Source organism: Canis aureus, chromosome X, assembly GCF_053574225.1.
Source record: "Canis aureus isolate CA01 chromosome X, VMU_Caureus_v.1.0, whole genome shotgun sequence".
Classification (NCBI taxonomy): Eukaryota; Metazoa; Chordata; class Mammalia; order Carnivora; family Canidae; genus Canis; species Canis aureus.
The window spans coordinates 104,427,576-104,447,736 of record NC_135649.1 but is presented as its reverse complement, the minus strand read 5'-3'; the positions used below and the strand labels follow the sequence as shown (position 1 = coordinate 104,447,736).

General features: G+C 42.6%; 1 protein-coding gene across 4 annotated transcripts in view; it reads left to right on the top strand.

The window, feature by feature from the left end:
• Nucleotides 1-19,336, top strand: part of PDK3 (pyruvate dehydrogenase kinase 3) — an 84,845-nt gene extending 65,509 nt beyond the window's left edge. For 3 of the 4 annotated variants that reach the window (XM_077887674.1, XM_077887671.1, XM_077887673.1), the window contains exons 10-12: nucleotides 2,431-2,544; nucleotides 3,864-4,003; nucleotides 8,746-19,336. In XM_077887674.1, the coding sequence (XP_077743800.1) occupies nucleotides 2,431-2,544; nucleotides 3,864-4,003; nucleotides 8,746-8,776 (285 nt within the window). In that variant the 3' untranslated portion in view covers nucleotides 8,777-19,336. The remainder of the gene's footprint in view (nucleotides 1-2,430; nucleotides 2,545-3,863; nucleotides 4,004-8,745) is intronic. The other variant, XM_077887672.1, reaches the window with a different exon arrangement.
• Nucleotides 19,337-20,161: the final 825 nt, after the last annotated feature.

The window sequence follows — 20,161 nt, the reverse complement described above, 5'->3', positions numbered from 1 at the left end:
CCCAAGGTCATCGCGTTCATTATGGCACAGCTGGCACTGGCCACATCAGCATTCTTTCCCGTGTATAATATGGCCTCTCCTTCTGAAGAAAGGCTTCCTCTGGCATCCGTCCCGGTTATAGACTGTCTTGAGCTTTAAAGTGAGCACATGGATATATACTCCTAGAAAATAGTTTTCTCAGCAGACACCTTCCTATGTTCTAGCTCTCTGCCTTGACACATGTATTTCTTTTTTTTTTTTTTTGACACATGTATTTCTTTTTTGGAAATGTCCTCCTACTCAACTCCTGTTGGATCCTTTGACATCCTTTGACACACTTGGGTGAACCTCACCAAATCCAAGTTAGAGACCCCTCTTCTTTGTTCTCAGGGCTTACCTGTCTCCTCACACCCACAACTGTTGAGCTCAGGCGTTCTGGGCTCTTCCCTTACAGTAGGCCTGAGGACGGGCTCCAGGCCTTGCGGGAATGTAGGAGGCAGATTTCCTTGGCCTCTCCCTGTAGTATTCTGGTTTCTTTGCTGTGGTGACACCATTCAGCATTATGGCTATTTTGCCCTCACTACCAGCCATAATCTGCCACAGTGACAGGGCGCTCCATCATACCCAACTCTTTGAGTTAGGACCTGCCTTAAGAAAGGTATCTAGGAAAGATGTTTGAAAATGATAGAAATCCATGTAACCTGGGAAAATTGCTGCTCTGTAGTAGCCCTAATAGTTTCCACTTACTTACTTTTACTAGGTCTTAGGCGCTGTGTCAAGACTTGACACTTACATTATTTAATCCTCATAGGGCTCTGAGGGAAGCTTTTTCTTCTATCTTCAGATGACAAAACAGTCTCAGAGAGGTCGAGTAAACTGCTCAGAGTGGATTTCTACTTAGGTCTCTTTGAGCCTAAAGCCTGTGCAAGCACTGCTCTACGAGTGCATCACCCCACTGCTTCCCTCATTCACTTTCTCAGTGGATTTCATCAGAGGGGCCAAAGCTTACACTACTGAGTTATTTCCACTCCAGAGTTACTGAAATTAGTCTCAATCCTTATTGTTCCTGTCACTATCTGAGACCTTTTCTTTTTTTCAACAACCTATTACATTCAGCGTTCTATAACAAAGATATAGGAAGGTACTGTAAATTTTTTTTGTCTCTAAACATACGTGATCTACCATATATCAAAATATGTTAGCATTCCCAGAACCTTAAGAGGTAGACTCTCAGGAGATTTTCTTCTCAGTACATGTATTAGCCTCAGTACTGGTAGATTTGAACTCTTATGCTACTCAATTTAATTTTCACTTCAGAGGGCAAGAAAATCTGATAATGGAACTTCAGTGATGTGATTTAGTATTGTTACCAGTTCAAATTCCACTTGATTTGGGATTTACTTTAAAAATGCTAACAGTAAAAAAAAAAAAAAATGCTAACAGTAGGGGCAGCCCAGGTGGCTCAGTGGTTTAGCGCTGCCTTCAGCCCGGGGTGTGATCCTGGAAACCCGGGATCAAGTCCCATGTCAGGCTCCTGGCATGGAGCCTGCTTCTCCCTTCACCTGTGTCTCTGCACATCTCTCTCTCTCTCTCTCTCATAAATAAATAAAATCTTTTTAAAAAAATGCTAACAGTTGGGGGCACCTGGGTGGCTCAGTTGGTTAAGAGCCTGCCTTTGGCTCAGATCATGATCCCAGGGTCTAGGGATCAAGCCCCACGTCATCGGGTTCCCTGCTCACAGGAAGCCTGCTTCTCCCTTTCTCTCTCTCCCTCTCCCTGTACGTAATTGCACTCTCTCTGTCAAATAAATAAGTGAAATCTTTTAAAAAATGCTAACAGTTTGTTTTGAAATGCTCAAAAAGCATTAGTCAAAACTTGGGAGTATTTCTAATGTTTTCCAAACATAAGAGAAGTGTTTTTACAGGGTGAAAATAGATTGTTTGCCATAAATGAGCATATACATCATTGTAAAGGTTGGATCAATAGTTTATTTCCTTTAAACTTGAGTTAAGAATTTATTTTAATTGGGGTGCCTGGGTGGCTCAGTTGGTTGAGCGTCTGGCTCTTGATTTCGGCCCAGGTCATGATCTTAGGGTTCTAGGATTAAGCTCTGCACTGGGCTCCCCATTCAGTGGGGAGTCTGCTCAAGGATTCTCCCCTTCTCTCACTCGTGCTCTCCCTCACTCTCACTCTCTAAAATAAATGAGCTTTTATTTATTTTTTTATAATAAATTTATTTTTTATTGGTGTTCAATTTACCAACATACAGAATAACACCCAGTGCTCATCCCGTCAAGTGCCCCCCTCAGTGCCCGTCACCCATTCACCCCCCCGCCCTCCTCCTAAATAAGCTTTTAAAAGAAAGAATTTCTTTTACTCTTGAGTAGTCCTCATACCAAACATGTTAGCATTTGTGCCTGTCTCACTGTATTAATTTTCTTTTCTCTATAGGCTGGATTTGGATATGGCTTGCCAATTTCTCGTCTGTATGCTAGATATTTCCAAGGAGATCTAAAACTCTATTCCATGGAAGGAGTCGGTACTGACGCAGTCATTTATTTGAAGGTACTGTAGTACCTGTAGTTATATGAAGGCATCTTTACTTTTTAAAGCTTTAAGTTCTAATAATTAATGGAGAATAGCACTGCATCATCTCTTCAGTTCAGATTTACTTCAGTTTTATGGGAAAACCAGGGTATGTCCTGCCCTTGATTTTATGCTCAGATATAGCAAATTGTGAAACGCGGAGATGCAAGAACCGAAATACTGATTTTTAAAGCCATGATTCTTTCTTGTGATTTCTTTTAAATTGCATAACCATAACCATTGAAAGGACTAATCTAAAAGGAGACAGCTTTTTATAAACTAAAATGTTTTAGTCTTTTACTTTAAAACTTGCTGGCTTTCCCAGAGTTCCAAGAATGCAATAATCATAATACGGTGATATAAAAAGGCTGATCTAATAACAAAGCTTCCATAATGCAGGTTTTCTCATTCCTTGGTGGCATCAGACTTTTTATTTATTTCTAAACTCTGGAGAATTTGGAGTATTTTTTGAGTAGATCATACAGGCATGTAGTACAAAATTGAGAAGCTGCAAAAGGGAAAACTAAGCCTTTCCCACCACTGTCTCTGTGCCACCCGGTTCTCTTGCCCAGAGGCTACTGTGGTACCAGTTTCTCATGGAGCCTCCTGGAGTTGGTTGTACGTTGATAAATATACGGGGGAAAAATTTTTTTCCCACACAATGATTTCAGCATTTTGCCTTTTTTTAAAGCTTTCCTGTATATCTTGGAGATATTGCTATAGCCATTCATATAGATCTGGTCATTCTTTTTAACAGCTGCATAGTATGTTACATGTTGTATGGGATGTGGTATCCTATTAGCCAGTTATTTGAAGTGTTTATCTTAGATGCCCATGCATCTAAATGATGTGATATTTGACATCACTTTATGGGCTTATGTTTATAAACTTAGTATGTATGAAGCTTTATTTCTGTATGAGCACTCTGGCAGAGCAATTGACCAGTAGTGCTTGGCCTAAGACCATATAGTCAAGATGATGCAGTATCTCAAAGCAGTATTAACTGAATTAAATGCTTTTTCTTCTGGTTACTCTATGTGCTTTAGTACTGGTTTTTAATGAGTGAATGTTTTTGGGGTTTTTTTGGGGGGGGGGTTTGAGTGAATGTTTTATTCCTTTAAAAGAGCTTTAATTTCATCTTGGCCGGTCTAAGTAAACTGTGAAAATATAATTTTAATATAATTCCAAAAATATGTATTAAGATTTCTAACGTTTTAAATAGTCAAATTTGGGTTAGTATTTCATGTGAGAAAAATGACACCATGGATCTTCGGTGTATATTTTTGTTTTTTTCCTAGGCACTTTCAAGTGAATCATTTGAGAGACTTCCAGTTTTCAATAAGTCTGCCTGGCGTCATTACAAGACCACACCGGAAGCTGATGACTGGAGCAATCCCAGCAGAGAACCTAGGGACGCTTCAAAATACAAGGCGAAACAGTAACTTTCCACTTTGCCTTTTGCTGTAAAATGTCTGATTTTTCCCTAGAATGTACTAGCGAGATGATACGTTTAGCCAAGTCTTTGTGGTCTTTTTCCCACTGGAAAAGGAAAGTGATCTCTAAAGAAAGGTGGGAGCTGCTTTTTTGCTCCAGCCAGAAGGGACAGCAAGGACTGGGTAGCCAGAGTAGCCCTGCCAGTAGAGGTGCTGATGTTCTAGGAGTCCTTACCCTGTGGAGCTATTAACAGCAGTGAGCAAGGTTTATACTGCCATAGATTTTATTTCAAAAGTAAACTTTGCTATTTGTCATCACCTATAGAGATTGACAGGAGAATGTTTAGAGAAAGTCTGTGGGGGGTTGAATCAAAAAAAAAAATAAAGGAGTTAGAATTATCAGTCAAGATAAACAAACTGGTTTATCCATACAACGGAAAAGGACACGTACTATGTGATTCCACTTGGTGAGGTGCCTAGCAAAATCAATTTCATAGAGACAGAAGGTGAAATGGTGGTTGCCAAGGGCAGGGGGAATGAGGAGTTAGTGTTTAACGGGTGTAGAGTTTCCGTTGGGATGATGAAAAAGTTCTGGAGATGGATGGTGATGAGTGGTTGCACAGTACTGTGAATATACTTAATGCTGCTGAGCCGTACACTGAAAAACAACATTTCTAACCATCTTACTGGATAGCAGTTTTGATGTATGGTTTACCATAATAAAAATGAAAAAAGAAGAAACAGAAACAATCACAAAATAACAGGTTTCACTGCTTTATGGTAATAAGAGCAACAATCTTCGGTTTCCAATTATTTTTTCTTTTCACAACTATTAGGCTCCAACTCTATTAGCAACAGTAATGGCTCTGTTTATTTAAAATAACCTTTTATTAACAGAATGGCAGTATATGTGCATTATAAAGAATTAGAAAATGTAAGTAAGCAAAAAAAGGAAACAGAAGCCACTATATTCCCACAACCTAGACATTACTGCTCTTACCACTTAGTGTATGTACTTCCAGATGCTCTGCTATTTGTATACACATGTACTTTCCCCCGGATAAGATCTACTTATTTACACTGTTTTACAACCTGGTTTTATTTCATTTAATCTTTTCTACCTTTCCATGTCAGTAAATTTCCATCTTGAAAATTTCCCTGAATTGCCCTAACCTGGATCCATTAGTTCCTGACTTGTATGACAAATTTGAGTAGATTCCAAATTGCTTTTAATCTAGAACAGTTTTGTTGTTGTTGTTGCTGAGAGACCATTCCAGTTGTCCCGCAAAAGTATCCCACCTTGATTGGTTTGGTTTCTTCTCTGACATGTCAGTTAGCTTTTCCGCCACTCTCCGTATTTCCTATAAACTGCAAGTTCATCTGAAGATTCCATGGAGCATTTTTTGCTAGAGTACCTCATGAGCACTATTTCAGAATCACACTGTGAGACTCATGATATCTGACTGATCCACCTTTAGTAATGTTAAGATTGGCGATGTTTAAAACGTTGACTGGTCCCTCTGTGGTATAGTTGTTTTCCCCTTCTCACCTAGAAAGTAATCTGGGGTGCCTGGGGGGCTCAGTCGGTTAAGCATCGGACTCTTGATTTCAGCTCAGGTCATGATCTCAGGGTCCTGGGATTGAGCCCCACGGTGGGCCCTGTGCGCAGCAGGGAGTCTGCTCGAGGATTCTCCCTCTCTCTCTGCCCCTCCCCAACTCATGTGTGCACTCTCTCTTTCTCTCAAATAAATAAATAAATAAATAAATCTTTTTTTTTTTTAAAAAGCAATCTGTGTAGTATTATTTCAGCATAGTGCAACATCACCTAATAGTTTTTAACACCAGTCCATAATGTAGCCTCAATCAATCATTTTATTAATGTTTATAAAATAAGCTATTTCTTTTAAGATGAATTGTTTTTAATATCACTCCTTTGACAGCTGACATTCTCCTGCAGAGTTCTTCCTCATCAATGCAGGCCATTTAGGTTCCTTTTTTTTTTTTAAGATGTTATTTATTTTAGAGAGAGTGTAAGTGGGGGAAGGGTAGAGAGAGAGAGAGAATCCCAAGCAGACTCTGCACTGAGCGAGGAGCCAGACGTGCGGCTTCATCCCAGGACCCTGAGATCATAATCTGAGCCAAAATCAAGAGTCAGATGCTTAACCTACTGAGCCCCCCAGGCACTCCTATTTAGGTGACTTTTGAAGTACAGTTCATCCTGACAAGGCAGGATAAGAATGTAAATCTTCTCTTTAATGACCAATTTTCAAGGTAAGAGGTTGAGTTAAAATCCACCTTAAATGGTAACAGATGAGTTTCTGGCTTTCTCTTTTTTGAGCATTATTATGGATAGTTTTGACTTTCCTCCAATAGGTTTCAATTAGAACGTACCCACACACGAATATAAAGTCTTCAGTATATGGCTTGACACATTTTTGCATCTATATTTCCAGCACCTGAAAAGGCCTCTTCCTAATCAGACTCTTCTCCCTTTACCATCCCCCAAGGAGCCATTATTCTGACTCTGTCACCCATCCTTAAAACTAACTCTAGCTCTTCTTAAACTTCAAAGGAACATGTAGTATGTACTCTTTTCGTGTCTGGATTTCTGTGAGGTTCATCCATGTTACTGCATGTAGCAGCCAGCATTTGGATGATTAAATTGGCACACCATTGGCCATTGGTAACTAATTTCACGTCAGATCCTCTGTGTTCCTTTGCTAAAACCCCACGGATCTTTGAAAGCTTTTTCTGGCCCAAGATGATATCATGGTCCAGAGCACAATATAAGAAACATCTTATATCTTCCCTGCCTCCATCCTAGAATCAACTATTTTCCTCAAGAAGTCCTACTTGCCTCTGACAGGTTTTAGAGACCCTAATCTGGAAATTGAGAGTGTACGTTGTACCTTTTCTAGTCCCCTTTTCTGGACAGAACTATATAATATATATTTTTAAGTCATAAGTTAATATTGATATTTTCAGTTTGATTTTAACATTATAGTGTTTCACCCAAATACATTTTAATTGTGTATATTTCTTCTGATCTTGAAAACCTTGATTATTAACGTAATGCAACAGAAAAGTATTTGTACGCAAATACAGTGGATATAGCTTTGTGATTTTGACCATTATAGTAGCATTGGTCTTTTCTGATAAATAATATAAAACTTATCTATATTGATTTCTTTTCTCTACGGAAGCATCATGATGGACCTCTCTATAGTATTGCTGAACTAGTCATTCATCTCAAAGATAAAATTTAGAGGAGTTTGGTTTGTGCACGTGAGTGCAAGCGTACACATGGGTGTGTATACATACATATGCATACCATCCCTGGCCAAGATTAAGCTAAGTCATCTTGAAACAGTTGGATCAATTTCCTTTGATTTCATTTTCAGTCTGTATGTCAGTCAGGTAACATATTGGGCATCAATGTGACCAATTCAAGCTATTGCTCAGATTGAGGAAGTTATTTGGGTAGTACAGAAGCAGTCTTTAGAAATAATATGGTCTGTTTGGACTGTAAAAGATCGCTTTAATTGAATCTTATATTAAATGTGATTTTAAGACTCTAAATAGTTTAGCAGGTTGTATACCTAATTAATTATGAGTCTTGATTTCTAATATATTATTAGACAAACAAGTTTTAGCAGAAAGCAGTATTTAAAATTGGAAAATGGTTAGCCTGATGATTAAAATTGTTAAATATACAAATAGGATAATTGGTGGCGATCTTGGGAAAGTATAGCTATGGTAAGTTCACTAGGTGAATGAGAAATTCTACAAAAATTTATTTTCTAATCAGATTTTTCTTTTTTTTGGCTTTTTAAAGTTTTTTTAAAAATATTTTATTTATTTATTCATGAGAGAGACACACACACACACACACAGAGAGAGAGAGGCAGAGACACAGGCAGAGGGAGAAGCAGGCTCCAGGCAGGGAGCCCAATGCGGGACTCGATCCTGGGACTTCAGGACCATGCCCTGGGCCGAAGGGGCAGGTGCCAAACTGCTGAGCCACCCAGGGATCCCTTTTAAAGTTTTTATTTTAATTCCGTTTAAAACATGCTGTATGATATTAATTTCAAGTGTATGGTATAGTGATTCAACACTTTCACACATCATGTGGTGCTCATCACAATCTAATCAGATTTTTAAGAACAGCTTTATTGGGATATAATTCACATACCCCATAAAATTCACCCTCTTAAAGTGTACAGTTTTAGTGTATTCAGAGTGTGTGACCCTCACCACTGTCTAATTTTAGAATGTTTGTACCATCTCAAAAAGAAACCCTGTATCCATTAGCTTTCATTCCTCATTTCTAATCAGCTTTTTACCTGAGAACAATGAACTGTTTTGAAGTATGTATAATGGGACGCCTGAGTGGCCCAGTTGGTTAAATGGCTGCCTTCGGCTCAGGTGGTGATACCCAAGTCCCTGGGATTGAGCCCCGCTTCAGGCTCCCTGCTCAGTGGGGAGCCTGCTTCTCCCTCTCCCTCTGCCCTTCCCCCCTCCACACTCGTGTGCATTCTCTCTCTCTCTCTCTCTCAAATCTTTTTTAAAAGTATGTATAAGTAATTAAATGGTAATTCTTTTTCTGTAGTAATCATAGAGAATAATTCTGAGACAAGGTAAACCTTTTTGAATTATCACTGTAACTAAATGCTCTGAGTAAATCTTGGTTAAATAGAGAAGATTGTACTCAAACTCACTATGGATATTCCTGTTATTTTCTTTGTAGGGACAAGATCAAGACCAATAGAACTTTCTAGAGAAATGAACACTTCTGTCCTCTCTGTGAAGAAAGATTATCTTCTGCAAGTCAACCAGAGAGAACTCCTTTCCTCCACCAACTTTGAGCAAGGCACTATAGTTACTCCAGTGCTTGAATGTGTACTTTCTCTATATGAGCTGGATCTTTTCCACGGAAACTTTCCTGTAGCTGCTCCAGATCTTCACTAAAGTAGTAACTTGAATCATGTTTCATATACGTTGCTGTGGTTTGGTTGGCGCCTGTCGTAAGAGAGCACAGAGCCCCATTAGCACTCTGGTGTCCTACTAGCTCCCTCCTTATTGTCCTAGAGTTGAGTGTTTATATTCTCCCCGGGATCCTAAGCTCCTTCCGCATTCCAGATACAGCCAGTGTCCACTGCTACTCTTTGTGACCAAACACCATGTGTTTCCAAACCACCGACTAAGGCCTGGGTAGTCTGGATGTTGAAGACACTGGCAGAGCGTGTCTCAATAATTCAGTCCTGGGGCCCTTCCTCTCTCATGCGTCCTCCCTCCCTCTGCGATTTCAACCTCTGCGTTCTTCCATCTGGTCTAAGTGCGGCCACTCTCACATTAGCTCTTACTCTTTGATGCATCGATTTTATTTTGAAATTCACTTGTGTACTTCCATTCTGTCAATTAAAGCGTTCCAAAAGTTGTCTTGGAATGTCTCACTTACCTGCTTGGTTTCAAAGATCTTAAGTGAAAAACTTCTGGTCGTGATCGAGTTTGTGAGAAGCGGGAAGTGGAGTTTTTATGCTATGTAAAAATTTTGCCAGTCGACTTATGAGATTCTATCCCTTTGTAGTTTTCTGAGGAATTGCAAGTCCCTGGGTGATGCACTTTGCTGGTTGTCAGATCTGCTGCTGAAGGGAAGAAGTCTTTCTGGTTTATTTTGAGAAATGCCCTAGGTCTTCATAATTGTCATTTTCGTGAATTTTGGCCAGTTTTAGAATTGTCTATTTGATTCTCAGATTCCTTTACTTTGCTGCTGAAAGCTGGCCTGGGTGGAGGACTCGGGGTGAGGAAAGAGAAAAGCGGGGTTGTGTTTACCCTCAGCAGTGGAAGCCTTCCAAGAATCCAGATTAAAGGCAGTTTCTGTTGCTCCACAGAATGTGTTTCTCTTCACTGTAATTTTTCATATCATCTACTTTGGCTTCTGCCTTCTTTTGACGCCCATATGAATGCTTCCATCCAATTTTTAAGTATTGAGTTCACTGGTGGGAAAGTTGTGGCTTGTAGAGTGTCCCTCCCCCCCACACACACACCGCTTCAGGGCCATGGTGGCAGCAGTGCGGTTGCCCTTGTCGTGGACTCCGTGGGGATCTCCAGGAAGAGTTGTCCTCTCACCAGCTTGTGGAGGCAGGTGGGGGGGGAGGCAGCTGTTTCTCCTCGTTCTGCTGAGCCTGATTTTGTTTCATTTCATTATGTTACCTGAGCTCGTGGTAGTTCCCCTGATCTTTAGAAAGGTCTCATCTCTTCTATCCTTAGAAGGATCTCATCAGAGAACTTGTATAATCCATCAGAGAAGAGAAAGATTGATGGACTTCTGAGAGAGGGGTGATGGGATGGTCCACATGGAAGCCTGCGGGCATGAGGCCTGAGGCCCATTCTCAAGAATGGGGCTGTTGCATATGATTGCTTCCTCATGTAAAAATAATGACCCTTTCCATTTGAAGTCCCTGGCTTTCTTACCGACGTTAGAGAGTGTATCATTATCTTACTAGGCCTCCATTTCTAACCATATACCTTTATACTTTCTTTTTTTAAAGAATTTATATATTCATGAGAGACACAGAGAGGCAGAGACACAGGCCAAGGGAGAAGCAGACTCCCTGTGGGGGGAGCCCAATGTGGGACTTGATCCCAGGACCGGATCACATCCTGAGCCAAAGGCAGACGCTCAACCCTGAGCCACCCAAGTGCCCCGCCTTTATACTTTCAAGTATAAAATACCATGGGAGGAAGGAAGCCACAGGTTCAGGACCGGTCCCCTCCTGCCTCATTCTGGCAATGTGTTATTATGTGGTTGAGATTATTAGGTCCTCACCACAAGCTCCATGTAAGTGTTGAAGAAAAAAATAGGGTGTAGAAAAATCCTATTACATTCTTCCCTTTACAGGTCTTCTTTAAAAGTAAAGATTTCTTTCAGTGTCTTAATGACTTCTTTGGTAGTCCTTTTACTAATGGACTTTCTGGATCATTCCTATCCATCTGACCCCAGTAGTCTTGGCTCTCCCTTCTGCTTTCCGCATCAAGAGTTGAACTTTGCTCCCACAGCAACCGTAAGAAGAGCTGCGGGAACATCTTACATGCTCACAGCTTAGTGGCTCAGGCATTCCTTTGTGCTTCTTGTACATGGTTCTCTGAACCCAGGTGCATCTTTCTGGCTGTTTGTTGGGTTTGTTGAAGCAAATGGTCAAATTGCTACCTAGAGGTTGTAAAATAAATAGACATTGACCCTTTTCTAGCTGAATCCAATTAGTTCTCCCATCTCTTCTGTGTTTCCCTCTCATTAACTCAATTTTTAGTATTGGGGGACTACATCTACTCTTTGGCATGGTTCTTGGGACATAGTAAGGGCTTAATAAATATTAGTTGAACCAATAAATGAAAATTGACATTTACTTTGGGTGGTGGGCAACAACTTTCTAGTTCTTAAGCTATTTTTGTTTCCAAATGTGAAACATTTCAGGTCAGGAACTGTGGAAATATTGAATCTCCTTTTTATAGTGCTGAGAAATGACTAAAGCATAGAGAAATGAAAGGAAAGAAGTAGGGATGGACCCACAGGAGAGCCGTCTGTTTGTTTGTTTTTTGTCTCTGGGTGTCTGATTTTGGCTCTTCAATATAGTGGGTTCTTTCCATCCAGTCAAGTGAGACAATTTTATAGCCTTGCTTATAGACGCCAAAGAACCTTCACATTAAGCATCCCATTTTGATCCTTTTGAGTGCCGTGAGGCGGACCATGCAGGTGTTACTCTGTTCCTCCTAAGTGTTCTCAAGCAGTTCATTGGTCTGCCGAAGTGAAGGGAAGAACCAGAGTGAGTAGTTTCTAGGCCCATGCTCTCAGCGATGCACCAGGTAACCAGCATTATCTCTTTTGAGGAATTTCTTGAATGCCTTAACCCTCAAAGGTAAGATACAAACCAAAATGTGTCTATAGTGCAAGAGAATTGCATTCAGGAGAGGTTTTCTTTTGTGTGTTTTCATTTTGGGATAGTTAGTTGGAGGAGATAATCAAATGGATTTGGCAGCTCTTACCTAGAAAGACAGGCAACTTAGAGGGTATAGCTGTAGGTAATTACTAGAGTTATTTAGACTTAATTCTATGTTTCATTTAACTCCGTGTTCACTGCCAGCCCTTTCATACAAAGACTCCACGTTCGATACTTGCTTCTATCCTTTGGTGGCCTGGAGTACAGCTCCAGTTGGATTTCCTTGCATATTTACAAATACACTTCTGTTGCCATTCCTTACAAACAGTAACTTGGCTGCCTGTCAGATTCTCAGATCACATCCTTCCATCCTTGATGCTTTGGATGCATCACTTTATTGTCTTCCAGTGTCTGGTGGTGCTGAGAGGCCGGAGTCCAGACAGGTTGTTCTGCACCTTTTGTAGACGACCTACTTGTTCGTACAGGGTACTCGGGGTCTCTTGTTTATCCTTGAAATTCATGACTTCATTCGAGTCCGTGTCAGAATCGACAGTTGTCTCTTGGCCTTTTCTGTGTAATCCGTCTTTCGCATGATCTTTCCTTTTAGTGCTTTCGTCCCTTATCTTTCCTGATGCTGTGAATTTTCACCCCCTCAGGTCTGATCCTCCTGTTTCACTAACTCAGCCTTCTGCCATGTGGATGGTAGGCCTAGATGCTCGCACTGTGAGTTTCACTTCAGTTACAGTTTTATTTTTGATCTGCTTCTTTTCTTAGCTCTGCCAGCATTTTTCTTTCATTATGTTGTCCTCTTTGACTCCTTGTTTCATTTCTTGGAAGGCTGATCTGTGTTGTCTACAGTTTTTGTGGTTTCTGAAATCATTCTGTTTCCAGAGTGTAATTAGCTATCCTACGCTTCTTTTGTTCCTTTCCTCTGGGTTGTTCTGCCCTTTGATTGTTGCCCAAGGATCATGATGGGTTATCCTGCATCTTATTTGTCTTTGTGTGGGACCAGCGCTAGCTGCCCAGGAAGAGTGGAGAAATCCTCCTTTGACTCCTTTTTTCTCAAGCGAGAAGTGTTTGAATGGCCACCTTAGCACTTGAACTAGAAGGCTAGACATTTGATGGCTTGTAACGGTGGCGGCTGTTTTTGTTTTGCAGTCCACTGGCTGGATGTAGGGGAAGAAGGAGTGAAGCACAGCCCCCCTGGGACATTGGGTCTCTGAGTGCCTTCCAGGGGGTGCTACTGAATCCTCTGCCCCGGCAGGGGGTGGGGGGGTGCCGCCGGGTCTCACTGGGGGAAAGGGATTCCCCTTGAGTTTCCCTGTTTCCACTAGGTGTCGCCCTAGCAGGAGTGTGGATGGTTTGTACTTCCGCTGGCTGCTGGAGCTCTGCAGGCGGCTTGTGTGGCTGGCCCCTGAGTTTCTCTTTGCTCCGCACACAGATGCAGCCCCTGAGCTCTCACCCCCTCCCCCTGGCAGGCTTGGTTGTGGAAATGAGCCCGCACCGCGTGCGCTGGGCTTCTCCTGCCTGCCAGCGGCCCTTGCTTCTCCGGGCTAGGAGATGGTTGGTAGAGTCCTCTGGAAACCTTTCCTGAACTGCCTGGCAACTGTGGTCTGTTTGGCAAATGCGAGAATCCTCCTCTGATTAGTCTCCAGTGTTGTCGGATCTGTCCGACACTCCCCCTGGAGCCCTTGGTATGGGGTGGTGGCTTTTATTAGTCTCCTAATAGACCGCTTCTTTTTCACTTTTTGGATGTGTGTGTTGAAGGGCAGGAGCACTTAGATAAACATACATTTGTTCTTCCATCTTTCCCAGTGGTCCAGGTGCATAAACATTGACTTTGAAGATAATGTCCTTCATGGTCCTAATCTGTATGAAAGCAAACAGAAGGAACCAATATCGCTAGCGGGAGAGGACCATTAATAACTTAATCAATACAGGATTTTTGTTTGTTGTTCTCTGTGGAAAGATAACTTTTAACTCGGGTTCCCGTTCCATTGATTAGAGCTATCAGTACCTTCTGGTTTGAAAAGAGGGGACATCATAATGAACTTAAGCACTTATCAGCCACCGACAATTATTAATTAGTTAATTCAACATGATAGAGTATTTCAGACGAGCACAGAATCGGAGTTCTCGGCAGAGGTAGCTAACAGGTTGCTGGTCCAGCGGTCTTGCTGAGGGTACCGGGAGCTCGATGTGACACAGCTTTTCTTACCTGCCTTTTCGTTTCAGCCCATTTTAAAATTTGGTTCACTGAGAAATGGAGAGGAGCGAAGGCCTCATCAGGATTAGTTTCACGAGTATACTGTGACATGGTGTGTAGGCCTGGGGCCAGCTTGAGAGGCACCCGAGTTCATGTTTCCAGGGGGCAATTACAGGTGGACGGGGGGGAGGGGCGCGGGGGGTATTGCGGCCGTTCGGAGGGTTGACGTCTCCTTTCCTCGGTGGCCAGCATGTTCCCCGGGGGCCCACTCTCCCCACCTCCGGAGCCCAGCGTAACGATCTAGGAGCGTCAGTGTCAGCCTTGCTCTCGGTACCGACCTCCACCACCCAGTGCCTCCCCCGAAAGCCAGGTGCTTGCCCTGGGTCTGTCCTGGTGTCACGTGTAGAGCCGAACCCGCGCCCATGTGTCAGGATGGAATGAAACGCAAGTGGCAGGCGGAGGGTCGCGTCCGTTCCTCCTTGTGAACACCGAGCGTGTGCGGTGTGCCGGCCGCCGTGCTGGGCGCTGGGTGCTGGGTGCTGGGTGCGCGGCGGGGACCAGGCGAACAGAAGGCCCTGCCTCTCGGCCGCTCTTGTAGACGAAACAGACAAGACCTAGAACGAGGGACATTTCTAGCAAGTGGGGAGAGAAAGTGGAGCAGATCAATACAGTAGAGAAAAATAAAGAAGGCGAGACATGGGGCATGTTGGGGGGGCCTCAAGCCTTGTAAATGTTTTGGTCACGGACAGATGTGTTCCTTAGATGACGAAGTGTTAGCGATCCTGGAGTTCTTTTCACTTTTCGATCTGTTGCTGTGCGTTGGGAGAGCCCGGCTGCGGTGCCTGGTTGCGGGTGCAGCTCTGCGGGGGGCCCTGCCCAGGGCCGAGGGCGCCTCTAGGCAGGTAGAGCCCCGGGCGGGGTGGGGGGCACCGCGGTCCGGTGAGAGGAGTCAGCCTTTACTCTCCACCCTCACTGAATGGTGTGTGCTGCTCTTTGCTCATAACCAAAATGCAATGACAACAGGTTCCGGGGCTCGTTTTAGGACTTCAGAAATCATTATGTAAATGCACTTAGAACGGGGGGCATCACGCTGCTGGAGTTTAATAGCAGCTTGTCAAGAGGAGAGACCCCCGTTACCACTTCCACACTGGTTTTAGAGGAAGAGGAAGGGATTGCCCGAGAAGGCTTCTCTCTCATGCCCTCGAGTTGGCATTAACCGTGTTCACCCCTAGAACTGAAGAAAATCAAATGACAGCAGTCACAGAAGCCTCCAGAAACCCATCATTCTGCCTTTTTGTCAGTCTCTAAAGCAGGGACACGAATTGCCCTTGATCCCAACACTGGGGTCCGTGTGGCTGTGACAAGGGCTGCTCTTTGTGTTGTGACACAGGTAGCTCTCCACACTTTCTGTGGGAACCGCAGAACTGCGGTGGACACTTTCAGTTGTTGAGGCCTACTGTGTCTGCTGGCCCTGTGGTGGAGGGTAGGGCCCGGGACCAGAGGACGAGGGATGCATTTAATTCTTCCCAGAGGTAGGGCCAATTTGTCACCCTTTAAATGGTCTTATTTGCATATAAATAATAGCACCTTGGGGCCTCACTCCTGAAAGCATCCAAATAAATGTCTGATACAGTTAGAGGCCTGCAGTAAGGGAGAGCCCCCCCTTAGCACACACGGGCGTCCTTGCAGCGTGGGTGTCCTCACAGCGCGTTGTAAGCCCAAAGCCCGTGATGCGGGCTGACCCTCTGGCTCTGCACCCTGTTCCCTCCAGTGCTGTAGACTCTCCAGGGGCAGTACGTCTCCTGCCTCCTGGCAGGAAGCCACTTCAGCCTTTCAGCCTTTGATTGAGGCTGCATAGCTCTGGAGAGCACTAGAGCTTGATGCCTAGAGTCCCGTGGTCCAGTGTAGACTGTTGGGCATATTTTTTGTGGGGTTTTTAGAAATGTTGGAGAACTGAGTAGATGGGTGGTAATACTGGGTCCAGGAAGCTCACAGTGAAAAGAGTATGAACTTAACCTGCAAAATATTTCTCTGTTCTATAAATCTCTCAGTGACATTTGGATTAATCAAGCATAATTAAATGTAGTTAGATTTTTGTCAGATTGTAGTTCAAAATAATATTCATCAATGGAGAGGGTAATATATTCTGTAGAAATTTTATTAAGCACTTTAGTTAAGCAAACAGTAAGGAGAACAAAATCAGTCTCAGGAAGGTTAATTACTAAAAAAAATAGTATAGTAGATTATGTAAATCATTTTAATTTCGAATATCATGGCTTGAGCTTTAATTTACATAGAGAGGTATTTTGGATTTGCTTTTCATATTTTCCAAAAGTACAGAATTGCAATTGCATTCTTTAAAAGTTCTAATCACTTTAGGTTTCCATTAAGTTTGCTTCACTTTTTCGTGTTACGGTTTCCAAAAGAGAAGAATTAGGACCACATTCTTTAAAATGCAGGTAATTATTTCAGTCTTCCACTGTTTGTTTCAGCCGTAAGGACTATATTTTTTATTTCTGTACCTTTCAAGAAATGATCTTTTGAAGAGAAGTCTGAGGAGAGAAAATGGTTGTGAAAGCATCTTGCCATGCCTGGCCTTTCAATACTTATTGAAAGAAATTTTTTAGAAAAGATAAAACATAAAGTGCTTAGACTATTAAGATAAATCTTTTTATTTTAATATTTTCTTTAAAGGGAGAAGTAGAGAGACCAAAATGATTTTATATGTTATATATTTTCTTTGTACTCTGAGAACTACATTTTCACCACCTTTGCACATCTCAGGGAATAACCTTTTGATAAGAATCCCCACACAAATCCCCAAAACTGTATCACAGTGTATTCTGATTTGATAGTTCTTGTCTGAATTTCTAGAACTAGATTTTCAAAAGTATTGTCATCTCAGGAACACAAGATTACCTAAGAAACTTGAAGCTTACCCTTAACACTACTCAGATTCTGTGTCCGTTAGGCCTTTTCATAGTAAGTGACACCTAAATGTCCTTAGTTTAGCAGGTATACAAAGGTCTCTATCATACTTAATCTGAGATGTCCATAGAAAAAAACCCTACAATCTGATTTTGTTAGCTAAGTTTGCTTCTTGGCTTTCCAGTTTTCTACTAGATTCTGTTTTCTATTGGAATTGAATCCTTTGGGGGATAATAAAATTTGATTTAGAAGAACATTCCATTAAATACTTTTGACTTTTGCCCACCTAAAAGTGGCCTGCTAATTGGAATTCTGTGCATGACTTCTGAATGGGCCAGAATAGCACAAATGTCAAAGAGCATATACACCGTAAGCAGTGTGTTAGCAAAGTAAAGAAACATCCAGCTCCAGCACTTAGGGCTTGTTTCCCAGCTCTTTGGTTCCTCTTTGCCTTCCAAACTGGTCAAAATGGAATGCATATTACTGACAGAACTACTTAATGTTTTAAGCTATTCTTACCTTGAGATTCTTTTTGAGAGAAAAGAAAAAGAATCCTAACATTCAGTTCTAACTCCATTTTGGGTCTTCATGTATGCCAGACATTAAGAAGACAAAAGTTCAATCTGATCAGAAGTCAAAGGCCTCTACCATTTAGCCCTGCCGAACGTAGCGTAGCTGGAAGAGTTTGTGAAAACAGGTAGGATGAGTGTAAGATTTCATATTGTCGTTTGCAATACATCATGGTACCCCTTTCTTCTAAATTCCATTTTATTTTTGTCCTTTGAACTGTTACAACCATGGGAAACCTCAATCAGTACTTTAAAAGGCACTATATTAAGAACTGGCGTATGCCTTTACCTCCAAAACTGCTGAGGTTACTCTCCGATGTGTTTAATTAGAACAAATGCTTTAGAATAATTACAGCCAAAGCCTGTAACCGTGGGGATCTGAGGGCACTGGAGACTGCCTGCCACTGAAGAGGGATCAGGGCCGAATCAGGGGCCTCACCACCCAGTGCCATCCGGAAGCAGTTTGCCTGGGTGGCTGGCGTCACTGGGTGAAACGGAAAACACGAGGAGCCTTGCCAAGATCATGCATCTGCTCCCTCTTACCTCGCCGCCTTTATAACTCTTCCCGGGGAGAGCATTGCATAAAATTATTCCTCAGACTAGACCAACCTAAATGTATCTTGACTCTGGGTAGACAGCCAAGGCAAGCTTGACCTAGAAAATATAAAGTACTATTTTAAAAATGTAAGTTGGCTTCAGGGTTGGAGGAGTCGAGTCCTGGTGGCCCTCCTCCACTTCCATCATGCTCATTGTTACAGCGATCGCTCCCTTAGGCTGCACTGTGCTAGAACCGAACGCTACCCTCTGACCCAAACCGGGGCTTGCGCTTGAGCCCATCCTGGACAACTTGATGCACGTTTTCGCAGAATGGAGCATACCGCCTTGGAGCCTTCTGGCTAACCCCAATCTCTGCCGAGTTCCTTAGTGTTAAAGTCATTTGAGGTTGTAATGGCTGCTTCAGGTATATATACACACACCACACCATCTGTTGCCATAAGTTCACAACCTCACGAAAGTACACAAGTGCTTGCAACTTAAATATTTTCTAGATTTAGAACCCAAGTTGTGAATACTTTAAAAATGCTCAAACCAAATAAGAGAAGTCCTTTCAGTATCAAATATACCATGGTGAACATAGCTGATGCTTCATTGAAATGTAAAATTACTGGCTTGGCCTTTTTTTTTTTTTTAATCGTAACTCTTCTAACGCACAAAAGCAGTGTCTACACTGGGAACCATAGCTGATTTGACAAGAGAAGAATATTAACTTATATGAAATAAAAGTTCATTACGATTTTTGTACCTGTAAGTCCAGATCTGACCTGGTTCACTTTGCGCATCTGTCACCTTAGTTACAGTGATAAATGCACGTGTGTATCCAGTGTTCACGAGCTGCCTTGTGATTCATAGAGTGAAGTCCAGCCCCCTTGTGTTCTGTGCTGTTCCGTGGCCTGGCTGTACACACTGCCATGAGTGAAGGATGACTTTGGTTTGAGGTCATTCGAAGCTTCACGTTCTGTGAAGAGAAGTGTTCTGTTGTGATGGTTGGGAAAACAACCAGAGAAGTGTGTGGCTCAGATCATGTTCCCCATGAGTTGCAGAGCCATCTGTGGTGTGTGTCATAGCCAAACTAGTCCTGGAGCACCTGGACAATTCTGTACCAATGTCATCGAACAATAAAACAGTAGTTGTGATTCACTGTGCGTCAGTGTGGTCTTTTCCTGAGCTCTGGCCTGTCTCATCCCTGCCACCTGTGAGCCTCGTCGTCTCACTTCCTGAAATTTAATAAATGAGCAGCACTAAGCACCTTTGTAAGTTGCTGGGAAGGGGCAAGGATGCTTGCTTAAAATCTCATGAACCATTGGAGGAATAGGTAATTTGGATTCTTGGTAGCGGGGAACACCCTGTTTGCAAAATAAAGAGGCTGCTTAACCATAAATAGTTTTAACGATATTTTTCAAAATAGTGATCCGTGGATCGGAAAAAGGGGACCATATATTGTCTACACCAGGACACTTTTGACAGTGAAAAGAGCACTGTTAATAATTATACTGCAAAGCCTGTAAACAGATGTAAACCAGGACTGTGCTGGGCAAATTGGGCCTCCCTGGCCATGGACTGCCGGCACCAGAACGTCCTGAAGCGCTGGTTAAATGCAGATTCCTGGGCTCTCCCTCAGCTCCATTCAGATGCTCTGGAGTCCATATTTTAACAAATGCCACGGCGGAGGGGTGGGGGATTCTTTAAAAATGCAAGTTGAGGGGCAGCCTTGGTGGCTCAGCGGTTGAGCGCCGCCTTCAGCCCAGGGCGTGATCCTGGAGACCCGGGATCGAGTCCCGCGTCCGGTTCCCTGCATGGAGCCTGCTTCTCCTTCTGCCTGTGTCTCTGACTCTCTCTCTCTCTCTCTCTCTCTCCTCTGTGTCTCTCATGAATAAATAAAATCTTTTAAAAAAAATGTAAGTTGAGAACTATTGCCATATGGGATATGCAGAAGATAACTTGAAATTTGCAATTAAAGGCCTG